An 11561-nucleotide genomic window follows, 5' to 3' on the forward strand; every position below is an offset into this window, starting at 1 on the left:
TTGAAGTCCATTATGGATCTGGTATCTGGATCATAAATGCATTTACAAAATAACTTTGGACTGATGTGTGCACAGTCAGAATTCAGGTTAATTGTGTATGCAGTGTCTGCTACTCCACATTCAGTGCTGTCATGTGGGAGGGTATAAATAATACATAAATGTGCTGCTAACAGTATCAGCCACGGACCCTTGTTGTTTAGGCAGTACATCCATTATGTGTGCAAATACAAAGGCGTCAGTCGACTCTGCAGAGCAGTTAAACCCACGAACGTCTCATCCAGCTGTGCAACCTTCATCAGTGATTATCGTTTATGATGAACCTCGACTCGGCGCGACGTCTCATTTCACTCTTATTTCATCGACTGTTCCTTCCTCGCTGTTGTTCTTTGATCTTTTTTGTTGGTTGTAAGTGGGAAGTGCTGACGAACGAGGAAAAAGTGGCGAGGGAAAAGGAGCGGCAATTAATGGAATTGGGAAGTGGCCCCAATATTATTAATCATTAAATCTCCACGTGTTGTTTTGGTCTTGTAGCATGTGTGTCTACGTGTTTATGATTTCTGGGGTTCCTCGTTGTGTTATTGGATTTACTGACATCTGCGTCGGGATCACTTGGATAACTTGTAGTTATGATGTTAAAAACACAGATGCTGTTTTCAGTTCTGACAGCTTTCAGTATCTTCCATTTACATTTGTTAAATATTCTTGTTTTTGTTTGTGTGTGTGTGTGTGTGTGTGTGTTTTCTTCTTTTTTTTAAGAATACAAGAGTAGCCCTGGATCATTTGGAGTCTATTCCAGGAAAACAGCTTCTTATGGAGAACTTCAAAGATTTGGAGGTGGGGATCACATAAAATCTAGATTACTTCTTTTATTTGACTGTTAATGAACGCACAAAAATTAACCGAGTAACTGCACAATTAGCTCTGAGTAGTCACATATAAGAGGATTAAATCCTATAATTATGGATTATTAATTGCAAAACCATGGAATTAATGCTTTACTAACTTTACCACTGCACAACTGATTAGCAGGCAAACGTAATGGACAAAACACAAGAGCCAGTTAAACTTTCAATCATCGTAGCATAAGGAGGATTCCCTCATTAAGCTGCTGCAGCAAGACAGTCAAAATGCCACAAAATCACATGAAAAGGTTCTGTCTGCATCTCCCTATTGTCAAACTCTAGCACTAACCTAAATGGCCTGATCATCATTTTCAATATAATGACAGATGTTTATCAGCGAAGGTCCTCTTAGTCCTTTGTCAGTTCCTGACACATACAGTGAAGCATTAAAACAGCCGAAGGAGGCTCAGCACTGGGCAGATGTGATTAATTGCATCTTCCATGGTTAAAGCTCCGCATCATGAAGCAGCATGACTCAGCAGAATCATCACTGATAAGTTTATTGTCAGAGGCCTAAAAGTATTTTATTCTTTTGCTCAGCTGTCTAAGATAAGCTTAGCTGTTGCTAATCTGTTTGCTAATACACAAAACAAGCAAAAACCAGGACTGCCAAAGGAACCAATTGGGGCAGTGGTGATGTGATGTCCAGAACAATGTCTCAAACAAATGAAGCTAACTAAATTTTTAAGAAAAACTTTAATATTGTAAAAATAAATTGAAACCAGTACAAAGAGCAGGATTACATCCATATGAAGCTAAAAACGAGCACCAAACTGTGAGTCAGCCCAATGGAGACGGGGCCGTTGGTTTCGGGTCAGACTGTGCCGAAAGCAGAGAGAGCAGAAAAAGACTTCAGTAAGTAAATGAAGAATTGAGCCTCAGCAGGTTGCTTCTCCTCAGTGCTTCACTCACCAGCATAACAACAGCTTAACTGCATCTGTGTGAGTGACTCAGTCTAACCTGGCAGAGACACAGAGCCTGTTATCTCATGTTGACTCCATGCACACCAATACCAGTGTGCGTTATACTAGATTTTAGCTAAATAATTAATGGTTATTTTATTGATTTTTCTTTTTGTTTTTAAGGGCAAGTATGCTCGTGCTTATTTGGGCTTTTATTATTTATAGGGAGGTAATCTACATGTTAAATTCTTTCTGTTATTCTCATTGCTGATCAGTAGTCAGTGTAAATCTATTTGATAAGTCCAGAGCTCTAACTAAACCTTAAATAACTAAATATTTGTCTTGTTTCACAACCACGCCCACCTATGTGTAGTGCTGTCACATCCAGGTATTGTGTAGTTTGCTGAGTCCTGCAACACTTGTGTGTGAGCGTAATGGACTGCCAGGCTCTAATTTACTGTTATAGGAAGCACTCCTGAATTCCAAAGTTTAGCTTGTGCACTTTGACACCACTACTATTTATTCAGTTCTTCTCTGACTAATTAACCCAAAAAGAAAGACAGAAAAACTGTTAAAGATTGTTTAGATTCTTGGGCTTCTTTCCTTTTCTGCCTGTTTAGAAATAGTCGCACAGTCTGATGACACAGCCTCTGTCTTGTGTGTTCAGGACTCACAGCAGCAGAGGGAGGTGGTAGAGGAGCGCTACGCCAAATACAAAAAGATCGTCTGGGACCTGCAGCACCAGCTGGATGAGTCCAAACGCAGGATCCAAGAGTACAGAGTATGATAGACACACACGGTTGCAGTACCTTGATGCCTAGCAAGAGACGATACTTTAAAACAACAACCTACACTTTTTCTATTTCAGTCACTAATTGCGGCGCTTTGTTCAAACAGCAGCTGTTTGGATAAGGATAGCCTGACTTTGAGAGTCGGTTATGAGTCTGGCTCACCCACACAGATGCCGGTGTGTGCACTGCACCTCATTTGCAGCTCGTATGAATAAATGAATAAATTCGCACAGTGGTAACATAGCATGGATGGACAGAGCGGGACAGGCTCTGGGGGTGCCACTAATGTACCCCCCCCCCCCAAAAAAACCCAAAACAAAACAAAACCCCAACTTGAATTTGCCACTCACTGTTAATTGCTACTGTCATCCTCTCTGTTATAAAGCAGCCGAGGGAGTCGTCAAGACATCGTTGTTGACAGCTGATTGCCATCAGCAGTTTACAGCCTCCCCTAAACAGCCATACAGTCACTTTTTAAATGGCTTTAATCTGCCAGATTACCCCATTGGTTTGCCAAATGACTCCCGCGTTGAGTGATAAGTAGCGATTGCATTAGCTTAATAGCTGCTGCCCACTCGGGGTTTGTTTAAGGAAAAAGGATGGATGAAATGTCTTTATAAGACTTCCATCTTAAACAGAGGCAGCAGTGCTTACAAACAGCTTCCACATCACGTTTAGCTGAGGCTCTCGGACTTTTCTGCTCAGATTATCTCTTTGGTCCGTCGCTGCTCTGGCCTCGTAGGACATCTGGAAAGTTAGTGATCCATATCCTGAGGATAAAAGACAACAAGCGCTCCGTGTCATACTTTAAGCAGCCGCTGCACCTTTGTGGACCTTGCAAAAGAACCACAGAATATTAAGGGATTTTTTCAAACCTGCACACTTTACCCAGCGTTTTTGGAGACCTGTAAACTTGCAAGTGTGGCAGCACAGGTACACAGCATTCAGCCACAACATTAAAAACACCTGCTTTATACTGTGGGACCTTTCCTCCTGCCTCCTAAACATGTTGTGGTGTCTGGCACTGGGACGTTGGCAGCGGATCTTTCGGGCTGGGATGTTTTGTGGATCAGGTTTGTTCCAGTAGATGCTGGTATGCCTAAGACTCTGATTTGTATTACTCGAGCTGTTTCTGAGCAATTTTTCTTTTTGCAAAATGATGGAGGGAAGCCCTCTGTGCGTCGGTGCCTTGAGGCGGTGCAGGTGGGGTGGTCTCTTGTCTGCAGGAGTGATCAAGTAGGTGGCCAGGTTTTAATGTTATGACTTTTTGGCGTATACTTACTGGAAAGACTGAGATTGCTTATGTAAATCATTTTGTCGAGCATTTTTGATATGCATACAGGTATTTTGGGGACCCAGACAGCAGCCCCTTTCCTTTAGTGTGGTGCATTTTTCTGCCTTGTTCCCTTCCGTGAGCCCAAACTCACTCAGATGGTTTATTTGAGCTATAATCTAAGAATCCTGCACAGCACACTTCACTGTCCATGTTGATCATTGCATGGCGTAAAGGAAATTTTACATTATTGTTAAATTAAGCACACTCATAATGTCTCACCAGCTTCTTGATGGATCGTCCGTTTGTTCAGTTCACCGGCTTTTTGCATCTTCACATCACGAACACTGCAGATCAGCAAACTGCCGTCTGAGGCTCAGTGATGTAAAGGGCTGAATAAAGTAATAGAAATGCATCGGCAGCACAGACCGTAGATTCCAAAACAACCATACAGCTGATTCGACATCTTTCTAAGACAGTTTCAATAAAAACTGGAGTTTATCACCTTCACGGAGGCTGGATTTATAGCAGGACGGCTGCATTAGATTATCTTTATCCAGATGTATCATAACCTGACAGCAGAGTGTATGCACCGATGCCATCCTCAGGCTCACTACGACTATAAATCTCTTGAAGGTTTCTTTCCCCTTCCACCCAAAGAGCTGTTGTGTGTGTTTGGTTTTGTTTTTTGTAAATCTGGTGTGTAGCCTACATTCCCGTTACGATGTCCTCCTCTTCCAGCACGAGAAGTTGGATGCCACTTCCAGGAGCCTCAAACTGGCTGCTCTTTCTTCCACTATCAAAGGCTCCAGCACGTTCCTTAGCAGCTCGCTGAGATCTGACACACTGTGTGAGTACGGAGCAGCTCTGACAGCCTTTCTGTTCTATGGTTTGATGGGAGTCGTGTATTTCCTGCATCTCTGTATTGCTGATCATTTGAAAATATACAGTATGGCAGTATTTTGGAAGAAAATAATTTCACTTGTAAAATTATTCTCAAAGTATTCTTATTTTTCTAAATAACTGCATCCAGACTGTAGTGAAAAGGATGTTTCAGTGTTTCTGATCTGCATTCATTTCAGTATAACGCTCACCAATAACCCAAATTTCACCATGTTACATTCAGGGCACAGTCTCGCTTTCATTTAGTATGTAAACATAGCAGCCGGCGCTGAAACTTTCCATCAGTGCTCTGGAAATGAGTCTGCCTGTATCACTGCCAGTGGCTCCCAGCCAAAATCACTTGTAGCACTTTCCTAAGCCGCTTACAAATATTTGGCTCAGCGCGAGAGGAGCGTACTTTCTGTGGCTTTGTGTCCATTTTACCGCCGAGATTTATGGAGGCCAAAACATGTCCATGGCTGTTTAACACTGGTGTTAATATACAGAGTAATTACCACACATAGTCGCGACTTCCACGGCTGTAGCAGGTAGTGCAAATCATATTTTATGCGCCTTGTTAGTGAGAAATGTCTTGTTCACAAATGTCGCGCTGTGATTGGTTAGTAAATGAAGCGGGACTGTAACTGTGTATCCTTTCTTTCCTCCTCTGCCACAGCGCCTCTCAAACGCCTGACCACTTCAGACCTGGACAACTCCAGAGTCGACGGGGCCAAACCTCTCGCAGATTAGTTCAACCTTTAGCAAACCTTTATCTATCTCTACAAACACACACACACCGACTCTACCTGCCTGGTGCTCATCCAGAGCGAAACGTAGTGAGAGGCCTTGCAGTCGACGCTAATCCTCCACGACTACCTCAGCCAGGCAGTCGGCGAATGTGCTCGGGACCGAGACTGTGACATTTTATTAGAGCGAAACTTTAAGAAACACTTTAAAACATGAGCTAAATATCTGCACGCTGTAAAGAGTTTAACTGTTATTTATAATCATGAATGTATTTCAAAGCAAAATGGTTTCACTGTTCCATGTTCTTGTCTTGTTCTAGATATGGTTAAATGTCTACGTTCTGCTCTTATCATCATGTGTTTCTGCTAAAAGACAAACTCCATAAATGAACTCGCAGTGCCTTCTGAACAATATGCAGTTTTTTAAAACTAGCGCAATGTGACAAATCTTTTTGTGTGTGAGTTTCCATCCAACTCTTGATGAATGAGAAACTCTTTCTATGTTTTGTATACTGCAGTATTTATATTTGTAAGAAAGAAGGAAACGAGCACAGTTAGATGGTTATTTTTTTCATGAAATATGAAGGAAGTGTATGCACTATGAATAAATCTGCATGGAGCTAAATGTCTAGTCCTCTATGCACACTTGATGTCCCCTTCATTTCAGACTGAAGTGTTTGCTTTGCAGCAGCTGAGAGACTCCAGCTACTCCCAGCGGTATCTTTTGCTTTCAGCTGAAATCCTTCAGAGGGACAACCTAAAGCCACACACGAGAGGAACGTCCTTTTAATTTACTGCTCGGCTGTTAAGGCAGAAATACAGTCCCCGGTGCGTGAATATTAAAAAATGTTTACATAATCTTTGTTTGGACTTTCTGTGTTTTGCACGGGTTGGGTTGTGTACAGCATAAAACCAGATGTCACTGGATTCTGGCAGATCAGGGAAGCTCAAACTGATGCAAAGGTCAAAGATTCCTCCGTATATAAGTGAATACATTAAATACTGTTAAATTTTTTTTTCATCACTACTGATTTGATAAAACATTGCAAATACAAAAGACATTTTTTATCGGCCTGTCACACTTCTGTCATTATCTGCCTGTATTATGTCATTTATTCCTCTCAGCCTTAATAAAACACTGGCTATTAACATGTGTGTGTTTTCTGTTGCAGTGACAGCTGTAACTTTATGAGAAATGCAGAAAAAGCTGGAAATGATCAGAGTAAACATTTAACATTAATCATACAGTGTAGTATGAATAAGACGGTGGGTAAGAAGGCCTTAACAGAAGACGTTGAAACTTAAGAAGGAAAGCACTGTAATCTATTGATGTGCCCACTTACAAACAGCCTTTACCCTGCCTGTATATTTAGGATAAGGCAGCATGGTGATGTGGCGGTTACTGCCTCACAGGAAGAAGGTCATGAGTTTGAATCTACCGGCTCGCCACGGCTTTTCTCTGTGGAGTTTGCTTGTTCCTTGTGTGGCTGTCTGAGCTCTGTCTGGGAACTCTGGCTTCTTCCTCCAGTCCAAAGGTGTGCAGCTAGTGGTGTCAGGTTAGCTGGTGATTCCAAACTGGCCCTAGGTGTGAATGAGAGTACAAATGGTTGTTCACCTCTCTGTATTAGCCCTGCAACAGGCTGTACCCGGCCTCTGACCTGTGACAAAATACTGAAACTTTAAAGTAAACCACAGGTTGAGAAGAAAAAAGGGAGTTCTAAACAAGGTTGTTATAGTTTACTGTGTTTATATTGTAATACTTGTACTAACTGAAATTAAACCGAATTAAAAAACAAAAAGTCAAAATGAAATAAAAACAACTAATTAGAAAATACAAAACCAACCCTTAGCTACAACCACAGTATAACAGAGTGGGGTAGCCACTGCAACGTCAGCGTTGGTTTGTGAAGTGTCATGCTGAGAACAATGAACTCATCAGCAATGTGCAGACATGAGACCTGCAGGAATGTTTCCCTATTCACTGCTACACAGTATGACTTCTTTTTGCAGGAGCCAAGAATACAGGCTTAACTTTCAGTCCTGGAATCTGTTTCCATCTTTTATATACAGTTTGTGGCTGGAAAAATGACATCAAGTTGATTTCTTGTTCATTGGTATCACATGCTAAATTTTATTCATTCATTCGTTTACTTTTGTTTGGTAACTCCACTTTCCCAAAACACTGAAACTCCTGAGCTTATTATACGGTGGCCCTGAGAGGCCAAACGGACTGCAACTTAAGAAAACACCAGCAATAATAAAAACGCGGCAAAAGCACACAAAACACAACGGAAATAGGAAAAAACACAAGGGAAGTGTTTCTGGGGAGACAATAACCCGACGGACCAGTTGCAGGAACCCAAAACTTGGTAGGCGTGTTTTATCATGATTCATATAATACTGATGACGGATTTTTAGGCTAATGTTTAGGCTAACACACCTCTCATCTTTCCTCACAAAACCGACAGATCCTCCGCTTATTTTAAGTGTCTCCCAGCGAAATTCTTAGCATATTTTGGTTCCTGCAACTGGTCCGTCGGGTTATTGTGTCCCCAGAAACACGTCCCGTGTGTTTTTTCCTATTTCCGTTGTCGTTTTTCCTATTTCCGTTGTGTTTTGAGTGCTTTTGCAGCGTTTTTCTTATTGCTGGTGTTTGTTGCAGTCCGTTTGGCCTCTCAGGGCCACCGTATTGTTATCTGATATGACCCCAAACTTTACCTGAGCGCGTTGGGATGCTGAACGTGACTGAAAACCAGCCTCTATGACTCGACCTCTGATTGCATTCAGTTTATAGTTGTTGTATTATTTCATTCACTCATTTATACTATTTGATTGTTTTTCTTTTTCCCCGTTTCATCTTTTTGGTCGTAATAGCAGCAGCCGAGCGCTTTGAGCCGCATTAACTTGAGCATGACTGATGCTACACAAATAAAGCTCTGCTGATTGATGAAACCCTCAGCCCACTCTGATTGTACAGCAGTGTCACGGGGCCGATGCCTCTTTCACCTCCTAATGAAGTGCAGACAGCAGGTGTTGTTTTGAAGCCTGCTTCCCCACCAGCTTGTGCAGATTTCAGTGTTTCACTCTGGCCTGTCAAGCCACGCAAGTCAGGGAATTAATGTTAGTTAGCAGCAGCTGATGACTGCACCGCTGCTCTCTTTATGCATGGGTACGCCCATCTCATTATCATTTCATCATTAGCAAAATTGGAAATGTTTGCATGGGAGAAATGAGGATTAGACAAATTATCAAATGTGTGTGTGCCAACAGCAAATAATAGACAAATGAAGGAGGTGAGGATTAAAGAGTGTGGAAGATGAATAGAGCCGACTGTTTTAACCAGCTAAGTTTAAATGAGGTTAAAGGGGTCTCACTAAGCTTTTACCTTTCTTTACAAAGTCGATTTGAAATATCTCATTGTTACTTAGTGTTATATCACAGATGGAAGGATGAAATTTGCCCTGCCTGTCTTTGCATGTTCAGTTTTAGGGCTTGTCTGGTGCTGCCTGGCCCGGCAAAGACTCCAATCCAATGTGAGGTAGTGCACAGATTTAGAACTTTGAACTGTATTTTCGTAAGTTTTACCTCTTATCAGCCCATTGCCATCCATACTACAAAAAAGTAAAAGAATATATTCTGTGAATTAATGAAAACTTTAGAACCTATAATTAAGGACAGTCTACCAGATCGGGTTCAGGCCACTTCACATCAAAGTCGGCTGTATGTGGCCCACAATGTAAAATGAGCATCTCTCTACTATGTATGAAACCGCTTGGTAGTGAGTTCAGAATTTCTGGTGGTACTTTAAAAATGTGCAAACAGACATACACACCAGCTCTGTGTTCAGCAGCTGTCTAACTCAAACCCCTGTTTTAAAAGCTCCTGCTGGTGTCTTTTGTGCAGCAGCCTGTAATATTTAAGAGAAGAAAAATAATTGACAGCTAAGTGCTTCTTTCTTTTTCCTCTACATAAAAAAGTGTGTTTTGGCATTTTGTACACACTGCACTTCTAATACCACCTTACCCAAACGTCACAGTGAAAGTGGAGGGGAAAGAAAAGATTTCGTTAGACTTAATAACACAGAAGTGGAGGAAACAAAATGTTTCAAACAGTGCGGGCAATTATGTGTCCAGTCTGCCAAAATGTTTTATGAAGCAGCATCTGGAGGAGAAGCGGGGCTCGGCCGAGCCTGCAGCAAAAACAGGCTGTGGAGCTTTACTAAGCCTCCGCTCGATCCCTGCTTCCCCTCTTAAGTTCTGAACACATTTGAAAAGTCAAGGTCCAGAGAAACTATTGACTGACTCTGTGAGCATGTACTCGGCTGCAGATTGAATGCATATGTGTGCACGTGAGTCTCAAACATTTCTTTTTTTTACTGCTCTGTATTGATATGCTGCAGTCGGTTCAATTATGGGATTTAGCGCTAGACGCGCACGCTGATCTCTCAAGTAGTCCTGAAAGTCTAACAAATACCCGGAGACCGTCGAATTGAAAATCCTGAATAGTTTGTGTAAGTCCAATTTCACCTGTCAGATAAGAGCACAATGAGAATCAGCTGTATTATTTGTTCTCCGTAAGGGCTGGAACCTGTGCTCGGCCTTAAATTTGAAGATGATGAGCAATCTCAAGAGTTTTGCTTATCCAGCCGCTCATTCATCACTGGATTGATATTTTCGCATTTGTCTAAATAAATCACATTTGGCAGGCTCGACTCGCTCACTCACTTATGTGTACATGCACAAACCCGAGGACGAGCTGCCTCCCTGATGTGCTTTGCGCTGCAGCTACGTCCCGAGGAAAGTGTCTACTTATCTGAGCTGTATTAGGCTGCAGAACACATGCAAACTCATAGATCAGGCCTGCTGCTCCCAGCAGACTAAGTTCCCCCACATTTGCATTCTGTCCCATCATTAGTCCAGCTTTGCTCCAGTTTGTCACGTTGGGGTGGTAATGAATAAATTCAGAGCGCTCCTCTGGTTTGTGTTTTCCAGCAAATGCACTCTCGAAATGTAAAAAAAAAAGAGTCTATAATCTGCATTTGCACATGTATGAGAAACTGAACGCACATCTGTCTGCACTTGTCAAAGAGATTGCAGCAGTGCGACAGTGAGAGTTATTTAACATCTGCCAGCAGTATTCAGATCAGGTCACGAGGACCTGCTCTTTGATTCTCATACATACATGATGCATGTTCAGAGCTGACAATGCCGCACAAACACTAATGGCATCTCTGCTCGCATGTGCCTGAGCCAAATGAATGTGATGCAACTGCATGAAGCTGGAGAATGTTGCTAACCCTCCTCTTTGTTGCAGCCTCAGTGTCCTGCAGCTCAACTCTTCACCTTTGCCCCCTCTGTGCTCCCTCCGGTCTGTGGCTAATTAGGAGGCAGACACCCCCCACTCCTCCACCCCCATGTGCTGACATCAGCTCTGACCCTCCAATCTGTTCCTACACATGCCGAAGGAAAGCATGCATGTACAAATGATCGCCAATGTTATAGAGCTGAGTGAAAGGGTGAATCAAACCCATGACAATCCTGCTAAAAAAAACATAGATAGGTTTTGTTTTATTTTGTTAATTTCTCTCTTTATACGTTTTACCTCAGTTGCATCATGGTTGCAGAAGACGATTCTGCAAGATGAATTTCTCAGAGTTTGGTCTGTAAAAGCAAAAATGTTCATGGTAGTATGACAACAGGGCGATAAATGAAAAATCTTGGCAAATAAAAATCTTTTAAATGTAAAAAATGTAAAGAGAAAATAAATGCATGAAAGGAAACATTTTCTAGTATCTGACATGCACTGGTTCACTGGTGACTGCCAGGAGTCGCCCCTGGGTTATTTTATCTCCAAGAAAAACTTTCCTCATGCCTGATCGTGGCAGACAACTGCCCCTCCCCGAGTCTGCTTCTCCTGGAGTTCTCTTCCTGTGAAAATAAGGTTCTAACTCCCCACTTTCACCAAGTGCTTCATCATAAGGCATCATCTGATGGTTGGGGTTCTCTCTCTGTTTTATGGTGTTGTGGAAATCTGAAACAAAACTCTTTTATCTAATTTAATCAACC

The 11561-nt window shown here is 42.1% G+C and overlaps 1 protein-coding gene across 2 annotated transcripts in view; it reads left to right on the plus strand.

Annotated features, from left to right (window-relative positions):
- Positions 1-6616, plus strand: part of LOC134643884 (centrosomal protein of 128 kDa-like) — a 45241-nt gene extending 38625 nt beyond the window's left edge. For both annotated transcript variants that reach the window (XM_063496547.1, XM_063496549.1), the window contains exons 22-25: positions 757-834; positions 2472-2585; positions 4610-4718; positions 5427-6616. In XM_063496547.1, coding sequence (XP_063352617.1) covers positions 757-834; positions 2472-2585; positions 4610-4718; positions 5427-5500 — 375 coding nt within the window. In that variant the 3' untranslated portion in view covers positions 5501-6616. The remainder of the gene's footprint in view (positions 1-756; positions 835-2471; positions 2586-4609; positions 4719-5426) is intronic.
- The last annotated feature ends 4945 nt before the right edge of the window (positions 6617-11561 follow it).

This window comes from Pelmatolapia mariae, linkage group LG15 (assembly GCF_036321145.2).
Source record: "Pelmatolapia mariae isolate MD_Pm_ZW linkage group LG15, Pm_UMD_F_2, whole genome shotgun sequence".
Lineage (NCBI taxonomy): Eukaryota > Metazoa > Chordata > Actinopteri > Cichliformes > Cichlidae > Pelmatolapia > Pelmatolapia mariae.